General features: G+C 46.7%; 1 protein-coding gene across 5 annotated transcripts in view; it reads right to left on the reverse strand.

Moving 5' to 3' along the window:
• LOC148128612 (vomeronasal type-2 receptor 26-like) overlaps positions 1-13864 on the reverse strand; it is a 38033-nt gene that overhangs the window by 10118 nt on the left and 14051 nt on the right. For 2 of the 5 annotated variants that reach the window (XM_087948728.1, XM_087948729.1), the window contains exons 1-4: positions 10081-10274; positions 6843-7064; positions 6459-6706; positions 5738-6026 (exon numbers count right to left, since the gene is read on the reverse strand). In XM_087948728.1, the coding sequence (XP_087804854.1) occupies positions 5738-6026; positions 6459-6676 (507 nt within the window). In that variant the 5' untranslated portion in view covers positions 6677-6706; positions 6843-7064; positions 10081-10274. Of the gene's footprint in view, positions 1-655; positions 4779-5737; positions 6027-6458; positions 6707-6842; positions 7065-10080; positions 10275-13864 lie in introns of those variants that run through there. The other 3 variants (XR_015746231.1, XM_087948726.1, XM_087948727.1) reach the window with 3 other exon arrangements.

The raw sequence follows: 13864 nt of genomic DNA on the forward strand, positions 1-13864 counted from the left end.
GTTGTCTAATTTACAGACATGCTTCATTAGGAAAATGGGTATTACCACTATCTTACAAGTGAAGGGAAAAAGTTCACAAAAATTTGTCGATCATATTTTGACAATATAGATTTTGACAAAATATAGTTGAACAACAGAAAGAAAGAGATTTATGAACTCCCTGAAAGCAACAGGTTGCTTATCAGAAACACGGATTTGTCAAGAAGAAAATTGTCAGGGTGATCCTCTCCCAGGAAGCCCAGACCGGAAACCTGAGCTAGGCCCACTTCGCTGTAATGCTGCACTGACAGGATTTGGGGAGCCAGAAAGTACAAATCTCCCACCGACCCTTTTTTATGCAGCTGTAGGTGTCCTCCTCTTATCTGCTTCTTCCCCAGGCAGAATCTCTCCTCCACCCCCAAAAGTCATTCCCTCCTATCACGGCCCTTTCTAAATGGGTTGTGGGAAAGGGGGGGATATAATTTATGTGCTCTATGCAAGTCATCCTCACATATTATTTCATTTCCTAAATACATTATGGAAATACTGCTGATATAACTTGATCTCAGGAAAGAGTAACAAACAATTTTGTGATGTGATCAGAAACCCAGTTAAGTGAGGGGTGGATGGTATGATAATTAAGTGGATAAAAACTGATTTAAAAATGGTACTCAAATAATCTTTAGTTTTTTTAATCTTTGTCATGAAAGTGGGAAGATACAACATTTTGTCATTAAGTCATCAATTTTTCTATGTTGTCATTAATATAATAGGGTTGATAAATTGCTATTATACAAGATTTATAACAATTCTCAGGCAAATATACTTTTATGTTATTTAAACATTACCAACTTTCCGGAAAAATATTTATGATTTCCTCCTAGAAACAACTGTATGACTAAAAAGCAGTAGAAAACTATCTGGATTTTAGGATTTGATAAATTATAGTATCTCATATAAGAACATTAATGATGCACTGGATGAAGGATTGTGCCAAGCTTGATAAGTATGTAAGGGACCCAGTTTGGTCTACTGGTTAAGCCCGAAGTAGAAAGCAAGAGGATGTGAGTTCAAGTCCCGCCTTGGTCATGAAGCAGGCTGGGGATTTGGGGCCAGTCTCTCAGCCCAACTCAACTCACAGGGTTGTTGTTGTGGGGAAAATGAACACACAACTACTCATTGGTACTCAGCCCCGTGGCTTCTGCAGGGAAGGGCTTTTAAGGATGGGGGATGAGTTAGTGCACTTAGTGAACTCAAACAAGGTCTCAAAGATCTGGAAATCCAACAAGATGGGGCTGCTCTTCCCAAGAATGTTTATTTGAGCAGCCTTTAGAGCAACGAGATATTTATATCGAATAACCCTGCCAAGAGTCCAAAGGGAATTAACCTCCGAGAGCTGCAACGGAGTTCCCAGAGCCGTTTCAGGGGCCGATACAAAGAAAGAGCGCCTGAGCTGAGACTGGGCCCTGAGGACAAGGGGCCACTCGAACTGCAGCTCACGCAGAGGTGGTATTCAACGGTTCTCACCGGCTCAGGTGAACCGGTGGTCACCCCTGGTTGGCCACACCCCTGAACCGGGTTGCCCGCTTGTCCCAGTCGCTCTCCTAGCTTTCCCTACCACGTGGTGGCTGTGGTGCAGATCGGGCAGATGTCCCAGGGCTGTTGCACATGCGCACTGTGTGTGCAGCCGTGCGTGTGCTACTGATGCAGTGCACATGTGAGCAGCCCTGGGACATCTGCCTGCCTGCCCGCCCTCCCAGATTATGTTTTCTTACTTCTCCCAGCGGATGCGCCTCTTCCAGCCCAGCCTGGCCCAGCCAGCCAGCAGGTGGGTGAGCGGTTGTCCTGGGTCTTCTCGCCCCCCTTGTCGCGATATGCCTGCAGGAGCCCCTCAGGCCAGCTGAGCCGAGAGCCGCCATTCCCAGGCTTCTACACTCCCGTGCTTGGTCGACGCCTCTTCACCTTGCCTGAAGCAGCTGGCCCTGCCCCTCACCCTCCCCTCCCTCACCTGGCCTGAGAAGGTAAGGGGGACGGTGGGGGATAGCGAAGAGGCCGGGTCCCTATCTTCCCCTCTCTCTCCCCCACTCTCTGTGTCTGTGTGTGTGTGTGTGTGAGACAGAGAGAGAGAGAGGGGGGGGGGCAAGAGAAGAAAGAAAGAAAGAGCAAGAAAGAAAGAGGGAGAGAAAGAGAGAAAGAAAGAGAGGGAGAATGGAGAAAGTGAATGAGATATATGGATGGATAGATAAATACATGGAAGGAGGGAGGGAGAGAGAAAAAAAGGAGAGGAAGGAAGCACACAAACCCTGGCTTCAGAAGACTCTTTGAAGCAACACAACAATCTAGGGCTGGCATGCAACGAATCTCGGAGGTCATCTAGTCCAACCCCCTGCTCCAGCAGGAGATCTTTACAGAATCAAAGAATAGCAGGGTTAGAAAGCTCTGTGTGTGTGTCTGTGTGTGAGTGTGTGTGTGTGCATGTGTGTTTGTGTGTTTGTGTTTATGGTTGTCAAAACTCCAAAAACAGGACAAGTAGCTCTGGGGAGATCAGTCATAAATTAGAACACTTGCTAAGTAACCGGCCATTAAGTGAGGACCAATTGTATTTGGTTTGCCAGTCACATGGCCACCTGGCCAAGCCCACTCAGTCACATGGCCACCAAGCCACGCCCATCTGGTCACGTGACCACCAAGCCACGCCCACAAATTCAAGCCATGCCCACAGAACCAGTATTAAAAAATTTGAATCCCACCAGTGAGTTCACAGCCTGCTATGCGGCATCTCCTATCAGGACTCAGGGATTCACTTTGTGACGCCTCTCCTAATAAAATATCTGGGAAATACGGAACTCTTTTACGTTGAACTGCAGTTCTCAGATCAGTAGGAAGGAGTTTCTCTGAATGGGGCCAAATTCTGCTTTGCTGTAATGCAAAATGATGTATGTATTTATTTAGGACATTTATATTGCCACATATTCGCACATGACTCAGCATTAGGCAGACTCTAACTGCCCCTTGACTGTCATTTATTTTTATTTTTTCTATTATTATTATTATTATTTATTGTAATGCTGGTCTCTGACTGTACTAAAAGTGGACTGGATGAAGGAGGAAGCTGTGTTGGAGACATTTGCCATCTTGAGTTATTTGTAAATAAATACATGTTTATGAAAACAATCTCAAAATCGTACTTGACTGCAACCTGAAACTGAGTCTTGAGAGAAGACAAGGAGGAGATTATGAGAGCAGCTTCTCCAACTTACAAAATCTCTCAGTTGGACAAGGGAGGATTCAACACTCTTCCAATGACTGAAAGAGGTGTTGGGAGTTAAAACCCTCCCTCTCCTAGGAAAATGAAATATTTTAGGATATACTAAAAAGGGAGAATATATTTCCCCTAAAAGAAAAGTAGAAACTCAGAGAGGCTGAAACTCAGCCCCCTCCCACCTTTGCTAATGGACCATTACTCTGGCCTAGGCCAGTCTATTTTACATAACAAAGATCTACTCCAGGTAAAGCTATATAGGAATTGCCCAAAGCCATCACCATCATCCATCACCAGGCTCAACCAAGCCTGGGACTCAGGACAGCCTACAGAGTTGCCCCTGCATGGCCCCATGGGAGCCTGACAACCAATCAGAATACAAATCAAATTCAAATCCCAACAGAGGGCATAAAACAGTTGCACTCTCAGCATCTCAGCCCTTCTTTCCTCAACCAAGGCATGTGCTCCTGTCCACCATTAAACCATCTTCCAAGCAGTCACCATGTTTCCAGCATCTTTCTTCCCCACTTGGAACTGAACCCAGAAGGAGATTTCTTCCAACAGAGGCTAGACAGAAACTTCAGATCTGCTCCCTGTTATTCCGGAGCGTCAGACAGGAGCAATTAGATGGTGCAAATCTCTTGACCTTTTGCAGCACAAGAAGGTTGAGATGTTCCCCTCCTTCTCCTTTGGGTTCCTTCTCCAAAGGATCTCAGATTAATGGATCCCTATCGGGACCCCCATACCTGCCACGGCTGCAGCCTCGGAGCCCCAACCTCTTTTCTCCCTCCTTCCTTCCCCTCCTCGATCTGGAGGAATAAGCGGCATTCATGGCCTGGGCCAGAGTCTGAATGATACTGTAGCGATGAGGGTCATTTATGATCCGTTTCCTGTTCCTTTTCTCCTGGGTCTCCAGTGGGGCTTTCTGGGTGCATCTTCTGTGCCTTTGACAGAAAAGACGTGCTTGGAAAGGGAACAGCGGAAATAATGATCTTGAAACTGATCTTCCACAAAGAAATGGGGTTCAAAGGCAGCATCTGTTGGCCTTTTTTTTCAGATAACCAAAATTCAAAATACTATGGATGTATTTGAGAGGTATGTGCTTCTTTATTGGATATGCTGCAAAATTTGTGAGGATCCAGACTTTCCCTTCAATGGATCCTGGCAAATGCATAAGTGCTTCATGGAAAGGAATAATTCTGTTCCAGATGGGAATAAATTCTATGAAGTGGACAAAGACATTGATTTGTCTCCACTTAGAGAGGGCCTCCCTGAGGGGTGCTGTTTGTCCAGTTGTTGTGAATCGTTGTGATATAACCACACAAATTCCATTCCTGACAAGCATCGGAGGGAAAGTCCTCATGAAATTATCTCCATTTTCTGTGTCTGAAGCAAAGAGGCCAATCAGGGTCCATCTGAAATGGAGGAGCAGCTGGACAATTGCTGGGTAGTGGAATCCTTCTTTGGGGAGCATCTGGTGGAAAAAAGGGAATCTCCTTTTATCACTCAGAGCCTCTGAAGGAATTAGAGCAGTGATCTGAAAAAGTAATGAAGAATGCTGTGTTATAATGTGGTCCAGATCAACTCCAAAATATTACTTATTGACAAACCCAATTTTGTTTTGATGAATATATAAGAATAGTTTGTTCCTTAGTCATGGTTTAAAATATTTAAGACAGAATATTAACAAGATTGTATATAAAAATGGAACGCAAAATCATATTAAAAAAAAAAACAATAAAAAATGCAATGTAAATTTCTGTGTCACCCATACAATTCCAACAATTAGATTCAAATTTGCAGATGTTAGATAAAATATCTGGATCTAAGATATAGGGCTGTATTATATGCTATTTTTGAGTACTAAAACCTCTTTCTCAGCTTCTATATCCCAAATTCTTTGTGAAGCAATTTTTCAGCTTCTTCTCTAGATGTACAAGAGCACAACTGCTAACAAAGGAAATTGACAGTTGCACAATCCAATAAGTGTGTAATTGAAATTTTCTGTTTTGGGACTATATGTCTGTTTCATCACTTTAATTTTAACCCAATAATTATATACCCTGAATTTATACAAAGCAGAAATTGTGTAAATTAACAATTATCTATGAGGGCAGGAGCTGAACTCCTTTTATCCATCCCAAAGATACTCTTCTTGGTCTGAATATTTTTTATACATAGACAGGACTATTGCCAACTTGATTCCAATTGGATAAGGCAGATATTATTGATATGTGAAAATGAACATGCTAATGGAGGACCTCAAAACCTGGATAGTTTTTCAATAGTAGAATATTCAGTAGAATATCCTCTAGGGACCTTATGGCTCTTCAGGTCTTTAATGGTCAATTTGAAGATGAACATAATAGACTAAAACATTGATGATATGTTCCCTAATATTCTGAAAAGCTGCTCTTGAATTCTATGAAGATATTGGATCTGTTGTTCATCCCCACCACCCCACTCACCTTACCAGATAGAGAAAAACACACAAACCTGTGGGACTTTGTAGGTGCCTACAAACATTGACATCTGGATGGAGATGTCCCTGGCAGCTGCATCAATCAGAGCCAGGAGGTTGTCCTTCCTCCCACAGCCGTAGTTGGGGACATTGGCTTCTCCAGTGGAAAGAATGTCCAGCAAGGCATCTGAAGTGCGGAAGGTGCTCATATGGTTGTCATGGATGTAGTAACCAAGTGTGAGATTGTGCAGAAGCTGGGAATTCTTGCTGACCATTTGAATACCAAAAATTGACATTAGGGTATTTGTTAGAGCAGAACTCTTCCTATTGAAAAACAATATTCATGTTATTATATTCAATAGCAACAACAAATGTTTTTAAAATATATAATCCGTCACAAACCTACTAAGCCTTAGGCCAACATTGATCCAAATCCAATGATCAATTATGCAAATGAGAGAAGCAACTACAATTGTTTCAGTCACTACTTAAACAAAGGTCATTATTCAAGTGATGAACTCAGGAATGAACTGAGAAAGGAAAATCATCTGGATTTCATTCAGGTTTTTTTAAAACTCCATCTTTGGATTTTACTCTCTTCCACAAAGTAAGGCAAAAAAGGGAAGCCATGGAAATCAAAATCATTCAGGAAATTAGACAGGTCCTGAGGTACAAAAATAAGTGAAATAAGAAGAAAAGGAGAGTGTTAGAATTGCACATGGAGGGAGTGCAACTCCATCACCCTGCATGACTTACGAAGAAGAAGGTATAGGAGGGCTATTGAAGGGCAACATTATAGGCGACACATATGTTTCAGATTTGACCACACCAATGAGATGGTCTCCAGGCCTGTAAAAGCTCCATGGATTGTACCCATCCTGGTGCTCCAAACTCAATGGGCATTTCCTTCTCAGCTTCACACAGACTGATGGAGACACCAGCAGCAGAAGAAGCAGAAGCAGAAGGTCCATCATTCATGGCATTAATCAATCCACTTCCTGTTTCTAACACAAACAACAGGAACAGTTGGAAAAATTCAAAGACTCTGAGAAGTGCCAGTGGCTTTCGTGATCTAAATAGAGAAACACTCAGTTTCATCTGCAAAGGAGAGAAAGGTGCAATCAAGAGCAGAGCCTGTACCTGTCCCAAAACTTGGTCCCAGAGAGCTTCACCCAAGGAATTTATCCTTTTCTGATACAAGATCCTTTGCATGTGGCTTCAATCTGATGTCTACATCGAAGTCTAAAACTGGAGATATAGCATCACAGGTCTCAAAGGCCCAGATGGTCATAATTACAGTGAGAAGCAACTTCTCCTCTTGGGATCCTGAACTTTTTCTGGGCTCCATCTGCAGAGGAGAGGCTGGAATAAACCATGTGAGTAAAAATTACAGATATACCCCTGGGGTCACTGTTTTGTTGTGGTTGTGGTCCTTCCCCCCAATCAGGGCAAGTCCAGAAAGTGATGCTGGGGAAGAGAATTCAGCACCCAGGGAATTGACTTCTGCTGTCCTTCAACATGGCCTCTTGTCTCCAGAGATTGCTGGGGAAGGTCACCCAGAGTTATGGAGTTTGGTGACACTTCAAGTTAATACCATTTAACTCTAGTGTTGCCTGTCTTCTAATGACAATTGGCACCCTTGATCTCTGCCCAAGGTTAAGAGTAGACCCTGTTTGGAATTCTCTTTTATGTCATAATCCCATATATTGATCTTAATTGCAGCCGGTTTTAAAATTGCTTGTACCTGAAATGAAATTTCATTTCCCATCTTTTCTAGCAATATTAATTTTGAGATTAAAGCTCATTAAGAAGCAGGAAAGTGACAACTTGTGGACTAGATCATTGGGTAAATAGGGAGAAAATTATAGAATGGATGGAATTTTGTATTTTTATTTTCTTGTCATTCCTGTGTTATCTTACCATGTTCCTATAATACACCAAGATTCTTTATATTTTGATTTTTCTTAGTTCTTTAAATAAAGAATGGACTAAGTAAGTTCTGCAGGTGCTATCTATCCATCCCTATCTTTCTATCTATCTATCTATCATATCTATCTATCTATCTATCTATCTATCTATCTATCTATCTATCTATCTATCTATCTATCTCTATATCTATTTAATCAACCATATCTATCTCTATCTATCTATCTCTATCTATCTACTATCTCTATCTACCCATCCATCCCTATCTATCTATCTATCTATCTATCTATCTATCTATCTATCTATCTATCTATCTATCTATCTACCTACCTACCTACCTACCTACCTACCTACCTACCTACCGTGTTTCTCACAAAATAAGGCCAGGCCTTATTTTTTTTTTGACCCTCGAATAAATGGCTAGGCCGTCTTTTCGGGGGTGACTCCCCCACCTAGAGCGGCCCACGAGGCTGTTTCTATCGGCTGACAAAAGCTCCCCCGAAGGTAGAGTCCCCAGCTGCTTCGGGGTGAGTCATGGCTGCCCATGTCCCCTCGCCATTAGGCAGTGTCTTTCGGGCGATGGAAGCTCCCCAAGGGCAGTCACCAGCCACTTCGATTGGCCGGTAGAAGCGGTCTTGGGGTAAGCGCACACGCACAGTCCCCTCGCCGGGAGGCCGCTTCTATCAGCCAATCAAAGTTGTCAGTGATTGCCCTTGGGGAGCTTCCATCACCCGAAAGACACTGCCTAAAGGTGAGGGGACACGGGCAGCCACGCCTCATCCCGAAGCGGCTGGGGACTCTGCCTTCGGGGAGCTTCTATCGGCTGATGTTCTATCGGTAGATCAGGGTATTCTAGCCTAGGCTACCTGCAGGGCACTCCTAAAGGCAAGTTTTCTCCCCACCCACCCCCGCCCTTCCCCCCATTTCTCTTCACCTCGTGTAGTTCTAACGAACGATGTGAGAAATGGCGGGGAAATAGGCCTAAATTTTGGGGGTGGGGCTTAATTTCACCTCATGCCTAGAAATCATTCTGGGCCTATTGGTGGAGGCCCTATTGTTGGAGAAACACGGTATCTATCTATCTATCTATCTATCTATCTATCTATCTATCTATCTATCTCTATATTTATTTATCCATCCATATCTATCTCTATCTATCTCTATCTATCATCACTCTATATCTACTCACCCATCTCTATCTATCTATCTATCTATCTATCTATCTATCTATCTATCTATCTATCTATCTATCTATCCATATATATCTCTATCTATCTCTATCTATCATCTATCTATATCTACCCATCCATCCAAATCTATCTATCTATCTATCTATCTATCTATCTATCTATCTATCTATCTATCTATCTATCTATCTATCTATCTATCTATCTCTATTTATCCATCCATATGTCTCTATCTATCTATATCATCTATCTATATCTACCCATCCATCCCTATCTGTCTGTCTGTCTGTCTGTCTGCCTATCTATCTATCTATCTATCTATCTATCTATCTATCTATCTAATCAACCATATCTATCTCTATCTATCCATCTCTATCTATCAACTATCTCTATCTACCCATCCATATCTCTCTCTCTCTCTCTCTCTCTCTCTCTCTCTATCTCTCTCTCTATCTCTATCTATCTATCTATCTATCTATCTATCTATCTATCTATCTATCTATCTATCTATCTATCTATCTATCTATCTATCTATCTATCTATCTATCTAAATATCTACCCATCCATCCATCCATCTATCAATCCAATTTACTGGCCACCCATCTTATCACAGGGAAACCCTACAAAGATGGCGGTGATGCCCACAGTGTGGTGGATGGTGCAACCTGATTTCTAGCGACAGGATTTCTGGAGATCTGGTGGCTCTTCCTCTGTTGTGGGGATCTTCTATTTGGGGGGAGGAGGGACCCCTCTGACCTTCCCAATTTCTGGGGCTGAGACTTTCTATCCCAAAAAAGGTGCTGTTGGAACTCCTTTGTTCCTGATTTATTGGCATCCGTTGTTCAGGGAGGATGTTTCTTCACTTGGGGAGATATTAATATGGACTTCTTGGCCCAGAAGGGGAACCGGGGGGCTGAGTGGGAGGGGGAACTGAAGGGACAGGCAGGCCCACCCTGGCAGGGAGGAGCAGAGGAAGGCCCGTATCCCAGGTCCACCGCTTGGAAGTTCTCCCCCTGAACCTCCCTCAAATTCTGCTCTCAGGGCCTGCAGACCAGATCCTGGGTGGCTCCAGGTTCAAGCTGTGGCTTTTCAGGGCCAGGTTGATGTGCAATGAGACTCTCTTCTCCTCCAGGAGGTTCCCAGCCATGTCTGACCGAAGCCGGGTGAGGCCCAGAGGGGAGGAAGCCCACCCCAACTTCTGGGTTTGTCCCAGGAAGACCCCAGAGGAGGGAGGAGGGGGGCTATGGTCATCCAGGGTTTCTCACCGGCCTTGAGGAGGCTCCATGTGGACCTCTGGCTTCTCTCAGGGGGGCTGCGAGGACCCCGGCCTGGTCAAGCATGTTGTGTGAATGGGGTCCTCGCCAGAAGAAAAGGGTCCCCAATACAGGTAGTCCTCAACTTATGACCACAACTGAGCCCAACATTTCTGTTGTTAAGTGAGACATCCATCAAGTGAGTTTTGCCCGGTCATTAAGTGAATTTGGCTTCCCCATTGACTTTGCTTGTCAGAAGGTTGTAAAAGGGGACCACAATGGCCCTGGGACGTTGGTGCCATTATAAACATGAAACTGTGGCCAAGCACTTGAATTCTGATCCCTGCATTTGATGCTGCAAAGGTCATTAATTGTGAAAAATGGTCCTAAGTTCCATTTCTCAGTGCAGTTGTAAGTTGGATCGGTCACTAAATGAATGATTGGAAGTCGAGGCCTGCCTGTGAATCTCCTCTTGATCAGCTTCTCTTCCAGGAATTAATCTTCTTCTGAGTTCCCATCATCCACTGACTACTCGGCCAAATGGTTCAACCTTGGGAAACAAACCATGGTTAAGAGGTGTGGAAAGGGAACTTCATGAGGACAGTGGTGTCACCCAAGCAGGAAAAGCCCAAAGGGAACATCAGGCCAGCCATAAAACAAACTTGCATAGGAAAAGGAATCAAATAAAAGAAGCCCCTTAGACAAAAGCCCAAATAATTAAGAAAACTAGGGAAACAAGAAAAGAAAACACAAGACATGCCAAATCAGCAAAACAAACAGACAAAAGACACAAAATATATTACAAAGGAGACAGACAGGATATTGCCACAAAACAAATATAAGAAACCATTAAGCTAAAAAAGATTAGGACGAAACCGATAATACAATCAAACCACCCCGCAAAGTTTGCCTTCCGCACCCCGCGGAGTTTACCCTCTGGCGGGAAGAAAGACAACCCCTTACAGGATTTAAAACATTAAGAAATACAAACACAAGCACTCACACAAAAGGAGAAAAGGGTATAAAAATCAGGGACTTAGCATTCAAAGGTAGCTAGCCTAGGAACGCAGACTTCTTGCTATCTCTTGCCTTCCTGAAAAATAAAAAGATCCAGCTTTCAAGCAGTTGTCCGTATCCTTGCGCCGGAGCTCTCCCAGTGGGAAAATCGAATCCTCAGAAGAAAGGCATTTTGACAGCCTTTCAACAGAGGTGCAAATGTGAATGCGGCCACTGGGGAAGAGACTGGGTTCAGAGGGTCATGTGGATCCCACCAGAGGCAGTTGGGTGGCTGGGGCTTCAATCCGGGGGGCGAGTTCCAGTCCTGCCTGGGGAGCCAAGCCAGCTAGGAGGCTCTGGGCCAGCCGCTCTCTCAGAGTCCTGGGAAAGAGGCAATGGCAACGGCTTCTGAGCAGCCTGGCCAAGATCTCTGGGCCGGCTTCCCCTGGGGGCTTCCAGACAACCTTCCTGCCCAGCTGGCCGAGGCTGAGGGGCCTCTCTGGGCCTGGCTTCCTCCTCACCGGTCAAGCAGCCTCCAAAGGGCTGGATTCGGAGAGGGTTTGGCAGGGGACTGTGCTGTGAGGAGGGGCATGGAGGGGTCCTTCAGGGCCGGGGGGGTCTGCAGTGGGTCTGCCCCCTCCCCAGTGAGGGCAGGGAGGGAGGGGGGCATGGGGAGAGGGAGGCAGGGGGAGCCCCCCCATCTGGTCTGGGCAGCTCAGGTGCTATCAAAAAGCCCACCTCTGAGGGAGGAGCCTTCCTTGGGATTGGCTGGGAGAGCGGCTCTGGCATCACAGATGGGGGACAGGTGGAGCTCCCAGGTGAGCCCTGGGCACCTGCAGGCCAGGTGGGGTTGGTGGGGTCCAAGGGGGAGGGGAGATCAGCCTGGGGCCCTGCTGCCAATTTCCCCCTGGGACAGCCAGGGGCTTCTTCCTCCTGTTCTGGGAAGTGGGGCACCCCCGTGGAGGGGGCTCCCTCTGGCCTTGCTATGCTGGTGGGGGGGATCTGCCCCATTGGGGCCCAGGGCAGGGGGGGAGTGAATGGGGTGAGGGTCCCCAGGTTGCATCTCTTGCCAGGATCTGAGTCTGGTGTGCCAGCTTTGCACCTGGCAGGTGGGGCTGCTGTTCCCCCAGGTGTGAAGCCCACCAGCTCCTGGTCCCAGCCAGAAGGAAGGGCCGAGGCTGGAGGAGAGTCTCTTGATCCTTTCAGAAGTCAGAAAACGGCCTTCTGGGTGGCAGGAGACCCCAAAATCAGGGAGGTCAGGCTGAACCCCTGGAGCTCTGCCCCCCCCCCCCGAATGTCCAGCTCATTTCTCTCAGAACCCCGAAGGGGCTTCCAGGCCGTTTCTTTCCCAGGGAGGCAGAGGAGGAAGATGGATGGACGGAGGGGCAGGAGGGGAATTGGGTGGAAGGAGGAGGAGGAAGAGGAGGCCGGGAGAAACTTCCCTGCAGCTCTGCCAGGACTTATCAGGGAATCCTCCTCTTCCCTCCCTCCTGTGATGGTTTCGCTCTTTCCTGGCAGAGGGTCCTTCAATGCCACAGTGGCACTGAAAAAGATGACTTAGGGCCCCTTTCCACACTGGCGGCCCTGGCAGCCTCCCTGGGGTCCCAGGATTTACATTTAGACAACTGTCTCACATGTATGATGGCCACAATGTCCCGGGGTGTGTGTCACATGATCCCCTTTCGCGAGCAAAGTCAGTGGAGAAGCCGGATGCATCTAAGAACCGTCTGGCTGACTTAACATCTGCAGTGATTCGCTTAGCAAACAGGGCCAGAAATGTCATAAAGTGGGTCAAAACTCATTTAACAACCGTCTCCCCCCAGCAACACAAGTGTTGGGCTCCATGGCAGGAACTTCCTGCCTTGTCTGTCTGGAGGTCTCAGGGCTGCCTTTTGAGGCTGCCTCAAGGGCTTCTCCAGGCTGCCCTGCGTTGGGCACCCCACATCTCTTCTTGCCAGGCCCCCCAAGAAAGAGGTTGGAGGGTGCCTGGAGGCCCCAGGTCTTCTGGTTGTGGGGATGCGGCACTTATAGTGGGCTCTGCGGCCCCTTTGGCCTCCCCACCTCCGAGGCTCTGAAGATGCCCTTGGGGGTCCCTGTGTCCCAGGTCTCCAATCGTTGGGGGGTTTCACTCCCATGCACCCCTTGGTCCAGGAGGGAGAACTGGGGGTCTGAGACAGGAGGGGGGAGCAGAGGAGATGGGGGCAGGGGGGCAGGAAGCACCAGCCGCCCAGGGCAGCCCCATCGCCCAGAGCAGGAGAAGCTTCCCTGCGTGGAGGGAGGAGGAGGAGGATCCCTGCAGTCTGGGAGAGGAGGAGAGGCTCCCACCCAGGTGACCCAGGGGGGAAGGGGAGCTCCAGAGCCAGAGAGGGAGGCAGAACTGGCCGGGCTTCTCCCCAGCTGCCTCCTCGGGTGATTTCCTGGCTGTGTGGCTGGTAAGGCCTGCCTCACCATGGTTATCCAGCCCCTCCTTAGGAACCTCCAAGTGGGATGAACCCTCCACCTTCCCAGGGAGGCCATTCCATGCCTGCAGGTCTCTCCAGGTCCTGGCTGGTCTTTTCCCCCCTCTTGGAGACCCCTGGAGAACTGGGCTCATGGCAGGCGATTCAAGGAGGGAAGAGCTCAGTCTTGGATTCAGCCACCCGGAAGTGCGACTCAGAAAGTGTCACCTTAGATATTCCAACCAAGTTGCATTTTTAGGATGTTCTACATTTAATGGAGGAACCCCAATATCTTTATTAGCAAGTGTGGGATGAAGGGCAACATTTTGTAGAGGTTATCAAGCTGGCTGAGAAAATGACCC

Source organism: Notechis scutatus, unplaced genomic scaffold (assembly GCF_049901735.1).
Source record: "Notechis scutatus isolate UNSWTSFEM ecotype Mainland unplaced genomic scaffold, rNotScu1.2 NSCUCTG99, whole genome shotgun sequence".
Taxonomy (NCBI): domain Eukaryota; kingdom Metazoa; phylum Chordata; class Lepidosauria; order Squamata; family Elapidae; genus Notechis; species Notechis scutatus.